The sequence below is a fragment of the Mus caroli genome, chromosome 1 (genome assembly GCF_900094665.2).
Source record: "Mus caroli chromosome 1, CAROLI_EIJ_v1.1, whole genome shotgun sequence".
In the NCBI taxonomy this organism is placed as follows: domain Eukaryota; kingdom Metazoa; phylum Chordata; class Mammalia; order Rodentia; family Muridae; genus Mus; species Mus caroli.
This window is the reverse complement of record NC_034570.1, coordinates 164,005,221-164,022,419: the sequence shown is the minus strand read 5'-3', so window position 1 is coordinate 164,022,419 and position 17,199 is coordinate 164,005,221. Positions and strand designations below refer to the sequence as shown.

The window sequence follows — 17,199 nt, the reverse complement described above, 5'->3', positions numbered from 1 at the left end:
ATCTATCTATCTATCTATCTATCTATCTATCTATCTATCTATCTATCTATCTATCTCCATTCTTATTTGGTGTCAGTACCCAACTCAGTAGGTAGCTTCATTCCTAAGGCATATGGTTTATATAAAATTGTTTAGTTAACCATGAACAAGGAATCAAGAAAGAACAAGCAAGAGAACCAGCTAGTGGTGAGCTTTTTCTTGTGGTTTCTTGTTGGAGTACCTGCCATTAGTTCTTGGCCTAGCTTTCCTCATTGATAGACTGTAACCTGGACGTGTAAGCCAAAAAGACGTTTTCCTTTCTAAATTTCCATTAATCAGCATGTTCTTACACAATAGAGAAGAAAGTAGAATACCAGTGCTATGAAATCAGTGTTATGGGGATTAGCAGACTTATAGTTCATTGAAGTTGGACCCCTCCCTCATGGCTAGCTTTGGATCCCATGCTTCATTTCACTGGTAATCCTAGAAAGGTGAACGTAAAAACTATTTTTTCTTAGGGTTTTAAAATACTATATGAACATGTAGAGCAATTGAGGATTTGTAGAGGTCCACTAAAGGAAATCCACTTTTTTTCTGGTTAAAAGGATGGCTAAATTATGCCTCTGTCTAGGAATGAAGAGATGATATTATGAAATGCATTGTATAGTGTTTGTTAAGGCCTAGGTAAAGTATTAAGGGCTATATGGAATGTTAAGGCTTAGGTAACTGTTACCCAGCTAGTCTGGCATTTTGTGCTGTTACTATTATTGTAAGGAAACTTTCTCATATGTTGTTTCTGCTCTTACTAGGAAACTTTTCTCATGCCTAAGTTGATTACAATATTCTGTGCCCTTGGAAATCAATCATGACAGAAGTCAGTAGGACTGCTTTGTATAGCTGGGAAAACAAAGAAAAGACTTTGGCTATTAGTGAGATTTCTTGCTGTATCCTTGTTACAGGATGTGCTGTGTAGTCAACTTGGCACAAGCTAGGTTATATGAAATGAGAGAACCTCAATTGAGAAAATTGCTTTGTAAGATACAGCCATAGGTCTTTTCTTAGTGCTTGATGGAGAAGGGCACAGCCCATTGAGGGTGGTACAATTCCTGGGCTTTTGGTCCTGAGTTCTATAAGAAAACAGGCTAAGCAAGCCAAGAATAACAAACCAGTAAGCAGCACCACTCCATGGCCTCTGCATCAGCTCCTGCATCCAGGTTCCTTCCCTGAGTTCTTACCCTAACTTCCTTCATTGATGAATAGTAATAGCCAAATATCACGCCCTGCTGCAAACTTGCTTTTTCTTATAGAATTTCATCACAGCAGTAGAAACCCTAAGACATAAGATATTTGTGTGCTCAGGTTCTTGACCACTTATTCAGAAATTAAATTGAACAATCATACAATTTTCAAAGTAGGAGCGGACATTTATTTAAAGCTGTGGAATATCGCAGGTGAGGAAGAAATATGAAGTCAAAGTGAATAACAGGCCACATAATGAAGATACTGAAGCATAGCAATTACTGTGGTGTTAACATTATGGACTTCAAGAGAAGTAGGAGGTTGATTGACCAACTTGGGTATCATAGGATTTTGTTTATTGCATAGGTCATTTAATATTAATCAGTAGCATATACAATAATATATAGGCATAAAATGGTAAATAGTAGACAGTTTGTCTCTTTTTTTTAATTTTTAATATTTTTATTACATATTTTCCTCAGTTACATTTCCAATGCTATCCCAAAAGTCCCCCATAGCGCTCCCCACTTCCCTACCCACCCATTCCCATTCTTTTGGCCCTGGCATTCCCCTATATTGGGGCATATAAAGTTTGCAAGTCCAATGGGCCTCTTTTTCCNTTGCAAGTCCAATGGGCCTCTTTTTCCAGTGATGGCTGCCTAGGCCATCTTTCGATACATATGCAGCTAGAGACAAGAGCTCCGGAGTTCTGGTTAGTACATCATGTTGTTCCNACAATAGGGTTGCAGATCCCTTTAGCTCCTTGGGTACTTTCTCTAGCTTCTCCATTGGGAGCCCTGTGATATTTGTCTCATTTATGCAGTCAAACAAGTCTAGGCTGGATTAGGCTATCTCTTGTAGTATCAAGGTGTGTTCTGGGATATATATCACTAAAGAATTGCTAAAAGAATAATCTACTTCCATGTTTGAAACATATATCTGAAGCCTGATGCACTTGAGCATTCTAGGTTGTCAATTGGTTTGTAGGTGCATTGTTTATAGAGGGGTTTGTTTGCATAGTGTTTGAAAGTAAGTCTCTGAAGCTTCCAGTTCATTGTTAGAAGGGGGTTGGTTATATGCCCCAAGCCAAGTGGAGTTCCAGGTTGCTAAACTATAACCTATGCTTGATTGATTTCTTCTCAGGTGGTAGTAATATAAAAAAAAATCCAAGAAATCGGTCCTCAAGACCCATTACTTTGTAGTGATATCAATCTATTCATGAGAACTGATAAAACCCTTATGACCTTCGTACATCCCAATTAATCCCATTTTCCAATGTCAGTCTACTGAGGCCTTTGTCTACACAAATTTCCCAAGGGGTCAGAAACACTTATATCTTGTACTTATCTTGTTATAGCTGCTATTTCTACCTTTCCTTTGCTCCTTTTCTCCATGATTGGTCATCATTGCCCAGTGTCCTTATTGATATTGATTATAAAGGTAACAGGATATAGATCCACGTAGGAGGCAACACTCTGGGCATGTTTGTGAGGAATTTTTTTTTCCATAAATCAATTTGGGAATTCAGCCTAAATGTGGGTGACAACATTCTACTGGCAAAGTTTGTGAATTGAATATAAAAAGAAAGAGAGCTCTCCGCAAGAGCATATAATTGCTCTCTGCTTTCTGCTCTGCTGATACAATGTGATCAGCCACGGCACTCTCATTTACCATTAAACTGTGAGCCAATATAAAGCATCTCTCTCAGTTTCTGTTTCTAGATATACAGTCATGACAATGAGAGAGGTAATTAACACTGCAGGAAGCCTTGACTGAGACTCATTTGTTTTAGGACAGCTTCCTCATGGTCTCAGGATTTCCTTGACATGCTTTCACCCTATATTCAGAGGTGAGATTCTTTTCTGTTGCAAGCAGTACAATGTACTCTGATCATCCACTTCTGGAAATTCATCTTTCAAATGACTAAACTCTACAATGTACTCACATTGACTCAGGGAAAGGCATAGGAAGGACTGCATCACTTCTGAAGACATTAGTCTCCACAACTGCATTCCAGCCTGCATTTCAGCCTCCATATGCTTTTTATTGATGGCTTGATGTTTCTGAGGATGGCACAAGCTGTCCCTTTATGAGTAAGGCTTTGTCTTTAAATAGCACACCCAAAACATAAGTGAAAATATTTCATGAAACATGTTTATTCCACCTTGGTCTTCAGACCCAGTTTTAAAGCAACTGACAAACGCAAGAAACTTGTGAAGTACCTGAAGTTTTTTTCATTCAAAGTATAAACACTATAAAATCAAAATATGTAATAAAATGCTAAAACTGTAGAAAGAATAAGCACCATTTCCTAAAGCAAAGAGCTTGCTTTTATCAATTGAATGACATTTTTCTGTAGTTGGAACAGGATCTTATCTGTATAAACATCAGTGATGTCCAAGTCCACAAAACAATAATTAATGTAGTTTCATAAAGGAAGCAGGACTGAGTGGTTGTTTCTCAATTCCTAGCTTTGATAACCTTGAAAAAGATAGTAATGACATTAGATCAGTCTTAGTAAAGCTGGTTATACACTCCCCCCCCCTTTAGTCACACTATCTGGTCTCTTTGTGCCACTTCTATATTGTTTTTTCATCATCACCTGCCTACTTATGATTTTCTGCCCCTGTGGTCACCTTTTACTCTTTGGCTAGAGACAACTAAAATGCATTATTTTTTTTTTTTTTTATATTTTTTACTCTAAACCAGCATGGATGAAGGTGGAAGAGAATGATAGTTTATGGAGCAACGAGAGAGAAGAAGGTGCAAGACCTAAAGGCAAGGGCTCTTGAGTGGAGGGCTTGTATTGGGTAGGAGAACAGGAAGAATGTACAAAATGCATGCCCCAAACAGCTGCTGTGGGAGGGTTTAGAATGTTGACTCGTGGTCCTAAGAACTAGGGCTCTCTGAGAACATTACAATGTGACTCAGGAGGCCAGCCCTTATATTTCATTCCTTTGCACTATAATCTTAGCCTTGCTTTAGTATACAGCCAGTGCTGCATGGATCTGTGTGTCAGGGTGACAAGAACATGGACTCTTGCAGCTTTGTGGAGTAACTTGCTCTGGGTATTCTTGGCTGCTTATATGAACTGTTGTAAGTTCTGCTTATTAGTCTTGGTGATGTGCATTAATTTTATGTTGTAGATGAGGAGTTTTACTCATTTTGTAAAGAAACCATGTAGCCAGAATTTGAAACATGTCTCTTAATCAAAGCTACATTCTTATCAGATAATCTCTCTGTTTGCATAAAATTAATACTTTCATTACTTAAAAAAAAAAAACCAAATAAAAAAAAAACTGACTGTTTTGGAATTGGGCTGGCTTAGAACTCACTATGCAATCCAGGCTAGCATCCAACTCATACATATCAACCTGCTTGAGTCTCCTAAGTGGTGGAATTAAAGGTATCAACTACCATGTCCTGCCCATAATATAATGGCATTTAAGAATCTTTCTGAATTGCCTTTTTTTTATAATTAAAATCATCATAGTTTAAAGGATAAAAAGGAGATGTTTACATATATTAACTGGGAAACTTACTTTTCTTTCATCTCTTGAATTTTCTATGCTATAGCAGCACTGAGTTTCAGTATAATATCCTGAAAGCATGACCCCTGGGAAGGAGAATATTCCCCTAGAGCACTCACCTGCATGTTACTATGTGCTGTAGATCTCAGCTGTGCTTTTTCTTCATCTGAGGTCAGTTTAAAGCATACGAGTCTAAGTTTATCTCCAGGATTACAAGCAATATTGGTCAGTCGTCCATAGACCTCCACTTCCATCATTCCTGTATCATCTCCTATCTCATAGCAAATGTAGTTCCTCTTTTCTTCTTTCTACCAAATAAATTAATGTTCATTCTGTGAGAAATGGCCAGACATTGTCACATCTATCAGAATTGAAGGGTATCTGCAGAACCTTGCTGCTGACAAGAAGATTAGAGCTATAGGTTGAGATATGAGGCAGCAAAACAGATTCTGGGTTGCAAATCCTGATTTGTAAACCCCTTTCAAGCTTTTCTTATAGCCTGTGATGCCCAGTCTTGGTTGTCAACTTGACCACACCAAGAATCAACTAAACCACAACTGAATGCAAAGGTAAGGGGTTATCCTTGATTGGATAATTCAAGATGGGAAGACTAACCCTAATTCCAGACACTTTGAGGTCAACAGACCCATTTCAAACTTGGGTTACCCCTTCTGATGGAAGCATACAGAAAAAGACCTGGAAGTAGGATGCTTCTCCTTTTTACTTGTCTGCCCTCACACTCACAGGTAATTTAATCTACTCTGCTGCCGAGTCATTCCTTAACAGTTATTAGAACCTACTTCTTTGGGGATCCAGTGTAGGTTGATGACAATCTAGGTTATTCAACCTTAAGGAAAGAACAACTAAACATAGGATTATTGGATTTTTTTTTTTTTTTTTGGTTGGGAGATACCCATTCTTTGACTAGCCAGACCATATCCTATAAGCTACTTTACTATCTCTTTTTAGTATATATATAGATTTATTCTACCAGTTCTGTTCCTTTAGAGAATGCATACCTATATTTGCTGCAGCTTTCCCCCATAGGAAAAATTGCCTTAATTTTTACTGCTATACCAATATAGGTTAAATTTCTTCAGGGGTCTACATAAGAAAAGTGAAAACAAAATCTGTGTATTTCTTACATAATTTCCCATATAAAGATAAAAAGGCCGCCTTGTTTATTTTTGTGTAGAAGAAATACTGTTTTGAGTTTTCATTGACTGGATCCACATTCGTGTAACACATACATTTCCTAATCCCTGCTGTGTCAGTTTGTACTCCACCCAATTAATTTTTGAACTCTATGTCTATTATACCTGCAAATTCATTTAAATTAACTGCACATAAATGCCTGGAAAAATAAAAAACAAAAAATTCACTGTGTGTGCACGTGCACCTGTGTGTGAGAGCATAAATACACACACACACACACACACACATTACAAATTCGTGATTTGAAAGCATTTATGTCTGTTAAGCATAGATAACTTGAACTAAAAGACATACTCTTTCATTATTTTTCTATTTCATTATCTCTATTTATAAACTAAGAGATTAAACAGCCTTTCTTATCTGTTACATTTATTTCTCTTATCTTTTAAAGCAGAGGTCATTCTCTTAACTACCTTTTTGGCTAAAAGTAAAGAATGGCTGATCAGAGCCGGGCTTGGTGGCGCACGCCTTTAATCCCAGCACTCGGGAGGCAGAGGCAGGCGGATTTCTGAGTTCGAGGCCAGCCTGGTCTACAAAGTGAGTTCCAGGACAGCCAGGGCTACACAGAGAAACCCTGTCTCGAAAAACCAAAAAAAAAAAAAGAATGGCTGATCAGAACCCAACTTTCTGCACCAGCTCCATTTGGGGGCAGATGGGTTTATTTTGATTTTTGTTTTGGTTATTACAGCCTGTGTCATTTCTTAGGACATCAACTCTCAAATTCTCCTTCAAATTCTCACTAATGTAGGAGGTAAAGAATTCAACAAAGCAAAATTTTAATGATACAAGTCTTGATGTAAATGCACAGTCTATGGATGTCTATGAATAGCCACCATTTCTTGGCAAAGCTCTTTCTAAAGCAATTTTCATCATGATATCCCAGTCTCCAATACTGATCAAGTATGCCTTGAGTTCTGGCACTCAGAAAATTGACCGATAGCATCTGCCAAACTAAGATTGAAAATTAGAGATTGCAGAAGAAATTTTACCAAATAATACAATAGCTTACCTTAAGTACAGTAAACACTCCATTCACAAATATTCCTCTTCTCTTTGAGCAAAGATAGTTGATTTTAGGTGTTCGATTGGCGCTTTTCCTCAGTGAAAGTGGGATATTCATTGGTTTGCCATCATTTACCTCTGACACACTAGATGCACTGTATATATTTATGAATCCATTGTAACCAACATAGTTTGAGATGGTAAGGACCTTATTTGGTATGAACTTCTCCTTCAGGACAATGTCAAACACCTTTACTCTAAAGAATTCTGTTTCTGTAGCCACAGTGGCATGGAACATCTTCTCTGTTGTCATGTCATATGAAAATGGTTCTGTTACTTTTAACACCATCACTTTTTTGGAACCTTGCTGGTGACCATTTTCCTCAGAAGGTTCTTTGGGTACATTTTTCAGTCTCTGTCTCTGCATAGAATGTACACAGCAAAAATGATACCATTAAGGCAAATAATTAGGTAGAATGAGAAAAACAATCTGAACAATAGCTGGCATGATATAACTTAGTTCTTAGAAGAAATGGAGATGTGGGTAATAATTTCAGCTTAGTAGATACTTTCATACTTAGTAGATAAGGCTATTATATGTACATTTCCCTAGTATTAACAAATAAAGCCAAGCTAACTTAAATAGTAGCTCCCAGGATGACACCAGTGTCTGATAAATAGTGTACAGGACTTAAGGAATCACTATCATACACTTTCTTTAGAAATGAAGGACGTTTAGTTACAGGTGATTTCAGTATGCTTTGCAGGTACAGAAAAGACTGGAAACAGCCTAAAGCCAAACTACACAGGGTTATCTCCATAGATTCCTCATGCAGTGTTTCATATAATAAAATCATTTATGCCTACATTGATTGCATGATTGGTAATTCAACAAATATTAACTATGGTAAATATTTTTAAAAATTGTTTTCTGTGAGAATGAGTGTAAGAATGTTCATAGATGTGTGAGTGACAGAGAACACAGGACAAGCTGTGGTGCTAGTCTTGCCTTTTAACCTTGTTGGAGATATTTTTTTCTGGTTCACTGTGGTGTGTGCGAGGTAGGCTGGCCTGTGAGCTGCTTGGGGAATCTTGTGTGTCCTCTGATGTCTCCATTGGAACACATTATTGTTAAAGAGATGATTGCTACACTCTATGGTGTTTACTTGCTATGCTCTTAGGATTTTTCAAATTGATATAAACTAAAATGAACAGAAAGAGGGAATCTAAACTGAGAAGTTACATCCATAAGACTGGCTTGGCAACCAGGCTATAGGGTGTTTGTTGTTATTGCTGTTGTTGTTGTTGTTGTTGTTAATGACTGATGTGGAAGACATAGCAGTTCTCTCTGAGTGGTGCCATCTCAGGTAGATGTTTCTCTATTATATAAGAAAGCAAGCTCAGCAAGTAAGGGTTTCCTTTCTGGTCTCTGTTTCAATTCCCACCTTCAAGTTCCTGCCTGATTTTCTGCTTTGGCTTCCCTCAATGAAGGAAGCTTAAAGTGAAATAAACTCTTTCCTTCCCAAGTTGCTTTTGTTCAGAATGCTTCATCATTGGGAAAGAAAAAAGCTAGTACAGGGATTAATGAGGTTGTCCAAGGTTGTAATAACCATCTGTCATTCTATTGTGAAAACAGAAAATTACCTTGGGCGGTGTTGCTAGAGGAACTCCAAGTGCCTGGGCACTGCTGGATGCTGTTCCTGGAGACACTGGAGGGTTCAGAATCCTGCTGGGTGGTCTTGTTGGAGTTTTGGGGGACTGAATGATGCTTTCTAATGTTTCTGAAGATCTGCTGATGGTCTGACCACTGCTGGATGCTATTGTTGGAGAAATTTGAATGGCTTCGTTTCTTCTGGAAGCAGTTGGTAAAGATACCTGAGCAGCCTGGACAATATGGGAGGGAGTTGGAAGGCATTTCAGAAGTCAGGGGACTGAGGCTGTTGCTGCAGACACCTGATGAGTCAGATTCTGGCAAACATATAAGATGGCTCTGTAATCTCCTGAAGTATTTGTGACAACAGTTCAGGATTTCTGGTGTCATCTGTTAACATTAAAGTATTTTAACTGACCATCTAAAAACTCTAGATAAATTATACTGCTGCCTATATATAGTCTATTGCCATCAAAATGACTTTATATTGGCATACCCTCCCAAGGAAGAAAAAAGATTTATTTAACTGAGGTTTTGATATAAGCATTTGATAATAGGGTGAGTGATTTAATCGCATGAAGAGATTGTAGAATCCTAGGTTTATATGGGTTTGCTTTCCCTTCTTTCAGTGATCCACATCTCTTTGTCTTGTTAACCATCAATTTTCTTCCTTTATTATGTTAGAGACTAGATCCAAACTCTTATGCATGCCAAGCTGCTCGCTCCTCTCCTACTTATTCTGAACCCCTCCACTAGTCATGGTTTTCAATGTGAAATGAAGCACAATCATTTTCGAAAAAGAGATTCAAGATCCTTGAGAACAGCATCCTTTAAATAGAAGATCAGAGGTAGGATTGCCTCACACTGGTTCAAACAATTCATTTACATCACTCTTCAGTGCATCATCGTGGTGACAGATTAGCTGGTCTATATTTAGAAAGTCCAATTTGAGGTTCAATATCCTCTAACAGGGTTTGGAAAGCAATGTCTTTAAACTGACCACATTTAAACAATGTATAAAGAAAAATAATGATTTAGCCTGTTTCATATTCCCATATTGTGCCTGTTTGGGTGGGATGTACCATTGTGGCCTGTGGGATCTGTGGGTTGAACATGGGCCTTCAGCATGGCACTAAGCACCTTTACTTGCTGAGCCATCTTGCCTGCCTAAGTAATGATTTTATATTTCCATTGTAGAGAATTACGTAACATAAGTTACAGCATGCACTAGTTCAGACACATGAACGACCAGTAAATATAAAATTAATTACTTCAAATATCGATTTTTACTAGGTCCTATGACTAGGTGGACAGATAAATATTCACTTGGTGGTAAAATGGGGAGGGACCTTAGTAGATTTTCCACTGGGATCTTAGCCACCATACCTGTGTGTCAGGTGTTCTCCTCCCTGATTCTGGTTCTGCATCTTCATTTGTGGTGGACATAGGTTGGGAAGTACTGGGTTCTTCTTGCCTTTGTCTTTTTGCTGCAGTTTTCCTTTTCCCTGTCCGTTTCCTTTTAGCTGATGCAAAGAGAAAAGACAGTAAACACTGGGAACTTTTCTAAGAGAACTGAAGTATACCCTTTGCTCTCAGCTCCTGCTTGTCTCACTGTGCTTACCTCCCTCTGCTAGTGAAGTTTCGTGTGCCCACACAGTGGTCAAAACTATGAAGTCAGGCACAGGACAGCCTCTGGGTTTTCCTTGTTCTCCACAAGGGAAGTTGGTATAGTTTTCCCATTCTGGGGACTTCTATGTCTATCAGTCAATCCCTGCCCCAACCCTCTTATTCTACAGTCTATTTCTAAGAATTTAAAGTTTAGGTCTGGGGAGATGTTTCAGTGGGTAGAGCCCTTGCTCTCAAACATGAAAACCTGACTTTGGCTATCTAGTGACAACTCAAATTGCCCATCTAGAGCTTTTAGCCTGAGCAGGAATATTCTAGCTTGCCTGTTTAAGAGAAAATGAGAGCCTCACGTTCAGGAAGAGACTTTTTCTCAAAAACAGTATAGAACACAATAGTGGAAGTCACCCAGTGTTGATCACTGGCCTCTAAATTCTCCTATGACAATAACCATTGACAAATCATCCTTTGTAGATGATCACTAAGAATTAGAAAATCATTGAAAGAAATGATCTGATTGGTGATATGACAAAATGGTGCTATTTACCTTGACTTTCTACCTTTGTGTCTGTTTGATTTTAATCTATTAATTTGATTATTGATTGTTTGTAGGGTTTGATATTGAGTCTAGCTACATAGCTACAGCCTGGCCTTTAACTGAATATCTCTGTGTTTCATCTTTCACAGATGGGACCACAGATAGGATATTTTATGACCAAATTAATCATACTTTTTGTTTGTTTGTTTGTTTGTTTGTTTAATGCCAGGTGACTTTAAAAGTGGAACCACTTATCATTCAGAAGTAGACTTTAATGTATTTATTTAATTTTATTGTATTACAGATAATGTTGAGTGCCTTAATGGAGCATTAGCATTAATTAACTTAAATATTTTAAAATAAATATCCCTAACTTTATTTTATAATTTTCTCACCTTTCTACAGTAGGGAGAAGTCTCATCTCCCAAGAGCTTCTGTGTTTTTATTTTTCAGAATGCCCCCAAAGATATCTAACCCCAAATACATCAAAATTCTTTGCAGGAAGGAAATTTTGTCAGGTGTCAAAATATTGACACCTGAAATGTTGACATTTCTATACATCCAGAAACACACACCAAAATAGGCCATGTCACTTATGATCACTGTGGAGCAAGCACATGTTTGAAAAAACTAAAGAAAGGGTGACATCCAGGGTGTTCCCCTATTACCTTTTGCCTTCTCATTTTTGAGTTTATTAGCAATGTCTCCAAGTCCTGGAATCTGCTTATATAGTTTTATCAGTTGATCCACTCCAGCATCTTTTGGGTACTTGTCTTCCATCAAATCAGCAATCTTAACTCTGTCGTACTCATCTTGCATTCTATTTAGTTTTAGTTCTTTGCTCAACAAGGACTTAACCATTCTAAAATCATGGTCATTAATACCCATTAATCCTGTCAGAAGAACAATTCTCTTGTATTCATTCACCATCTTTCAAATTATGTGTGAACCTAAATGAGAATAATAACATACATAATTATAAACATTTACATACAATTTCAAAAACAAGATACACCCAGGTGAGTGAAAGACCCATGCCATGTCTGTCGTGGAAGAAAAGAGAAATAAACAGTTGCTGCAGTGTTTAGAGTATGGGCTATAAGCATTGTCTTAGTCATTGTTCTATTGCTGTGAAGAGACACTATGACCACAACAACTCTTAGAAAAGAAAGCATTTAATTGGGTGCTACATCCATCATCATGATAAGGAGCATGGCAGCAGGCAGGGATACACAGTGCAGGAAAAATAGCTGCGAGTTCTACATCAGGATCCATAGGCATCAGGAAGAGAGAGCCACTGGACCTGGCTTGGGATTTTTTTTAAGCCCACACCCAGTGACATACTTTCTCTAACAAGGCCACACCTATTCCAACAAGATTGTACTTCCTAATCCTTTAAAATAGTGCCACTCCCTAATGACTAGCAATTCAGATCTAGGAACCCATGTGGGGAGCATCCTTATTCAAACCATCAGATATGTTGAAATTCTGGTCGGTCTTTCTAGTAATCATTGATAGTGGAGCTTATCTCTGGATGTCTGAAGCTTGTAGGTTCCCTACACTATTGACTGGAATGGATTATATGCAAAGGGGCTGCATCCTCTCACCATATAAATGGATATTGGTTAGCTACAACACACAACCCTTACTGGGGGCACTGACTCTTGCCCACTTGGTTCTAATCATCTCTTATTGGCATTCTGTTTCTGTTGAGTCCTGATCTCAGGGTCCTCTGTGACCAAATGATTGTCACTGTGATGAACATATTCATACTTTTAAGAGTCAGGTCACAATATTTATTGGGCAGAAGTATGCCAAAAGTTGCTTGTTTTTTTTTTCTCCTTTCTGTTTGATGTCTTTTGATATCATTCATCACTCTTATTTGTTCATAGAATCTGTTTACTGTATATAAATGATGAATACATTCAGTTTAAATCCCTCGATGATCCCTCAATTTGTTTTTGTTTTAAACATTACTCCTTAAAATCTTCTGGGAAGCCTCAAATGATCTGTCTTTGTATTTGTGTTCTTTTACTCTTAATATGAGAGTCCTAAGGGTCTACAGCCTTCCTGCACTTGTTCTGCTTTGTGATGTAGCTAAAAAGAGTTGCACTGCCATTTATTCATTTCTTTCTGTCTGTTGCCTATGATAACTTTTAGGAAGGAAAACAATATGAGCCTTTGCCTTCTGGAATGTTCCAGAATTCCTGAAAGAACATTATTCTGCAAGTCTGGATCTGATTAGCCATTTGTGTACTTTCTGGGTGACTCCGAATAGGTTCCAAATTAGCTTAAATCTGTAAATACTGTGGGTTAGGGATTATGTTCTGTATATCTTTTGTATAATTGGAATGTTACATTTCCTGGGCCTATTCATTGCTATTCTTTGGAGAAAAATTACAAGCATCATGTGGCTGAAAAGACCCAGAGGATGAAGGGAAAGACCACTCAAAGATACATGCTAGGTAAGATGATTAAATATATTGAAGAATGTGAGTGTCCTGTAAACCTTTAGACATGAAGATGGCTATCTTAGGGTTTCTATTGCTGTGATAAAATATTGAACCAAAGCTGCTTGGGAAGGAAAAGGCTTCAGCCTCCAGTTTCTTGCCTTAACATCCTGTCCTGATTTCCTTTAAGGATATGCTGTAGTGTACAAAATAAACTCTTTTCTCCTCATGCCACACAGGGATGTTGCTTACTGGCCTGCTCTCCATAGCTTATTCAGCATGCTTTCTTACAGGACCTAGAACCACCAGCTCAGGGATGACACTTCTCACAGTGAACTGGGCCTTTCATGTCAATCAAGAAAACTCCCCACAGTCATGCCCACAAGCCAGTCTGGCAGATCCATTTTCTCAATGAAGATTCTGGTTTACAAAATGACTCTAGTTTGTGTCTAGCTGACATGAAAGTAGTCAGTCCAACTAGACCACTTGCAAAGATTCGAGGACAAGGTTAAAGCTTATTCTCAGCAGAAACTTTGCCTTGAAAAAGAATGTGTGAACTTTACATATCACTCCTCCATGATATAATAAATCAAAGAGCTTTACAAATAAAAATAATTTGATTTCTTTCATGACTTGTGACAAAACACAGCTCCAAAAGATAATGATATGTGACATGTCAGAAGGTATGAATAATTTGTATGCATTCCACTTACATGGGCACCATCACATTTTGTTCTTGACAGACTGCCTTGATTTTGTGGTAATGATCCCTATCAGTGAAGTTCCCAGTAAAATTGTATTTAGGAAATAGGTATTAATATACATCTGCAGATACCACATTCTGGATAGGAAAATATATTCCTGCTTTTATAAGGAGGTTCCTTAAACTTAGCATAAATTAAAATAAAAAAATGAAACAAAGCCTGCAAGTAGTATCTTAAATTGATAAACATGATAGTTTCAAAAATATATTGTGTGATACTGCCATCTTCAGTAGTTTCAAAGACCAAAACCACAAAAAACAGATATTAGAATTATTTGTGAGGAAGCAATTGTGAGTAAAGTTGGATTGCCTTGCAGTAAAAATTTAACAGAAACACAAATTTTACTGGTCTTGCCTCTGCATTACAAGAGAAGCCCAAGTGAAAGAAGAAAAACAGGAAGAATAGCTGACTGTTAGAGCAATGGAAAAGATGTAACAGTTCACTAACAGTTTTCTTTAAACTATAAAACATATCTATAAAGAAAAGACAAGGAGGAGAATACAGAAGTATCACAAATGAAACAACTACAGCAGAAACTTGAAAAAAATGGTATTATGAGCCTGAATAGATAAGTCATAGTCATTTAAGTAAAAGCTTTTGTTAAATTTTATTTAAGATATGTTGCTCTGGTTAAGTCAATGATAAGCAAGCTATAATCTGTAGAACCACACGGGGTAGGCATAGAATAAACAACTTGAGCTGTTGTTCTCAACCTTCCTGATACTGAAACTCTTCAATACAGTTGCTCATGTGGTGACCCCAACTGCAAAATTATTTTGTTGCTATTTCATAACTGTAATTTTGCTACTGTTATGAACTGTAAATATCTGTTATGCAGGATATCTGATATGCAGAATATCTGATATGCAACCCATGTGAAAGGGTCGTTCAAACCACCAAACATGTCCCACCCACAGGTAGAGAAACACTGGATGGAGTGAAGAGATAGATCTCTTTAGGAAATGACAATAAAATAGATAATTATGGAATGGGACTTGGGACAGGAAGATCAAGTGGGGAGGGGAAGAGGAGAAGGAGTTATGGAAGGGAATATGGGGAGAGAATATAAAGTTAAAGGACATTTGAGGAGTAGTATGGAAACCTAATACAGTAGAAATCTCCCAAAATATTATATATATGAAGGCAGTCTAAGTGGAATTTCAAATTAATAGAAGAGACAGAGTCCCACCTAGGCACTTCTTGTCACCATATGAAGCTTTCATAACTGGAATTGGGTTACACTTAATTGAGTTGTTGTCCAAAGGGTCCCCACAGGAATTCCCAAACAGCCCAGGCTTTTGCCAAGACTTCCGGTTGCTCATCACAAATGGACAAAAGGCCCCAGTGAAGAAGATTTCACTGTCACAACTCTGAACATAGAGATGTCTGGCTGGTGCCTACATAAAGCCTCACCCCCACTTGCTAATTCTGTTGGTACAAAAAGATATTCTGCACACTAACAAAAGAGAATTATAGAAGGGTTTTGCCCCCCCATGGGAAGAACAACAATATCAACCAACCAGAACCTCCAGAGCTCTCAGGGACTAAACCACCAAAGAGTATACATGAAGGGAACCATGGTTCCAGCTTCAAATTTAGCAGATGATGGCCTTATTTGGTATCAGTGGGAGGGACAGCCCTTGGTCCTGTGAAGGCCCAATGCCCCAGTGTTGGGGAATGGCAGGGCAGGGAGGCAGGAGTGGATGGGTGTGTGAGGGAGTACAGTCATAGAGGCAGAGGAAGAGGGGATAAGATAGTAGGTTTGAAGAGGGGAAACTGGGAAGGTGGATAACATTTGAAATGTAATAAAATAAAATAAAAATAAAAATAAGAAAAAGAAGTACATCTCTTGATTGCTAAAAATAAGTAAAATCTTTTGCAGTGATTTAGAAAGTTTAGCTACAATAATTAATAAACTTAGCGAGACTGGTCTAATGTTTACAGAACTCTGAAATCAATTAAGAGCTTCTATCCAAGTTCACACAAAGTCCTCTGCCGTGGTACATATATTCTTCAAACTGTTCTATAAATGTGCAAGATACATGTGTTCTAATTAACTTTCCATCACTCTATTACACTTCACCATTAGAGAACCAAAAGGAAAACAACACAGCCAAAATAACTTTCCTGACGGTAGAAATTAACAATGGAAATACCATCTTTAGAGAGGTGTGAAGAAGAGAACAACACATAATGGGCTTGGGAAATGGTTAAACCACTGTGTGTTTATATATTATGAACCTGAGAAACTTCCTACTACACATAGTGATCGGATACTAGAAAATTCATTTCATGTCCAGAGGCACTTTTCATTCACAATAATTTTTCATGTCACTATCTTGGCTTTTTCCCACTCACCCACAGCTCCCAAGTAACCATGAACTCCCTATCCAAGCTAATTAAAGCTTTCACATTACCCACTTACTCAGATTTATACTTAGAAAGTTCATTAAACGATGTAAAATACGCAAAATGTTTTATTCTTAGCTCATTCCTCTGTGGTGGAGGACTAAAGGTGTCTGCCATCTTTTTGAGTGACTGACCCTAATCTGGCTGCTGTGGGCTCACTGCTGAGTGCAGCAGGCACCAAATCAGCACTGCCTCCTCCACAAGAACCAGCAAAGGTCTTTTCACTGTCCTTGTTGTTTTTACAGATGTAGCCAATATCTACCATATCTACAGAAAACAGGTAGAACTCACCTTACTGGATGTTTTTCTAGGGATGTAAAGCTGAGATCTTCTACAGGGCAGGACTAGAGGCTTCTCCACTCCTCTTCCTCCTCTTCTCTTTTGTCTTTCTTCTTCTTAAAGTTTGTTGGGGACTGGGAGGAGTTGGTGTGTGTGTGTGTGTGTGTGTGTGTGTGTGTGTGTGTGTGTGTAAGAAGATAAACCAATAAATCTCTTGGGAACTGGAAAATGTAATCTACAGAAATTCTCAGGTTAGACTCACTCCATGGACTGAGGCTTGCTGAATGTCTCAGCTGGGTGTTGTTTTGTGGGCAGAAGAGCTAAGAAACAGCAAGTTCCCCTCCCGGCAGAGTGCATCGCTTTCAATTTCCTCAAAGATTGAAACTCAACAGTTTTCTTCCTGTATACCTTTTAGCCACCATAAGAAAGTCAGAGACAGTTACACTCCATTGATATGTTTTGCTTTTCTTACAAATCTTACAGGTACAAGAACCAAATATAAAAGCTCTGCATCCAACAA

The 17,199-nt window shown here is 38.0% G+C and overlaps 1 protein-coding gene across 1 annotated transcript; it reads right to left on the bottom strand.

The window, feature by feature from the left end:
- Nucleotides 1-3,429: 3,429 nt before the first annotated feature.
- On the bottom strand, nt 3,430-16,964 carry LOC110289434 (pyrin and HIN domain-containing protein 1). The gene is made up of 7 exons (XM_021155639.2): nt 16,692-16,964; nt 11,446-11,727; nt 10,003-10,139; nt 8,610-8,849; nt 6,973-7,386; nt 4,868-5,056; nt 3,430-3,699 (listed from the first exon to the last, which is right to left on the bottom strand). Exons 2-7 carry the CDS (start codon nt 11,705-11,707, stop codon nt 3,679-3,681), a joined length of 1,263 nt encoding a protein of 420 aa, XP_021011298.1. The 5' UTR covers nt 11,708-11,727; nt 16,692-16,964; the 3' UTR covers nt 3,430-3,678.
- Nucleotides 16,965-17,199: the final 235 nt, after the last annotated feature.

Coding starts and splice junctions, on each gene's coding strand:
- LOC110289434 (XM_021155639.2), bottom strand. CDS start 11,707: ATGGTGAATGAATACAAGAGAATTGTTCTTCTGACAGGATTAATGGGT. Junction 7,387..8,609: donor CTCTAGCAACACCGCCCAAG/GTAATTTTCTGT, acceptor CATTCTATGCAG/AGACAGAGACTGAAAAATGT. Junction 5,057..6,972: donor GAGTGTTTACTGTACTTAAG/GTAAGCTATTGT, acceptor TTTATTTGGTAG/AAAGAAGAAAAGAGGAACTA.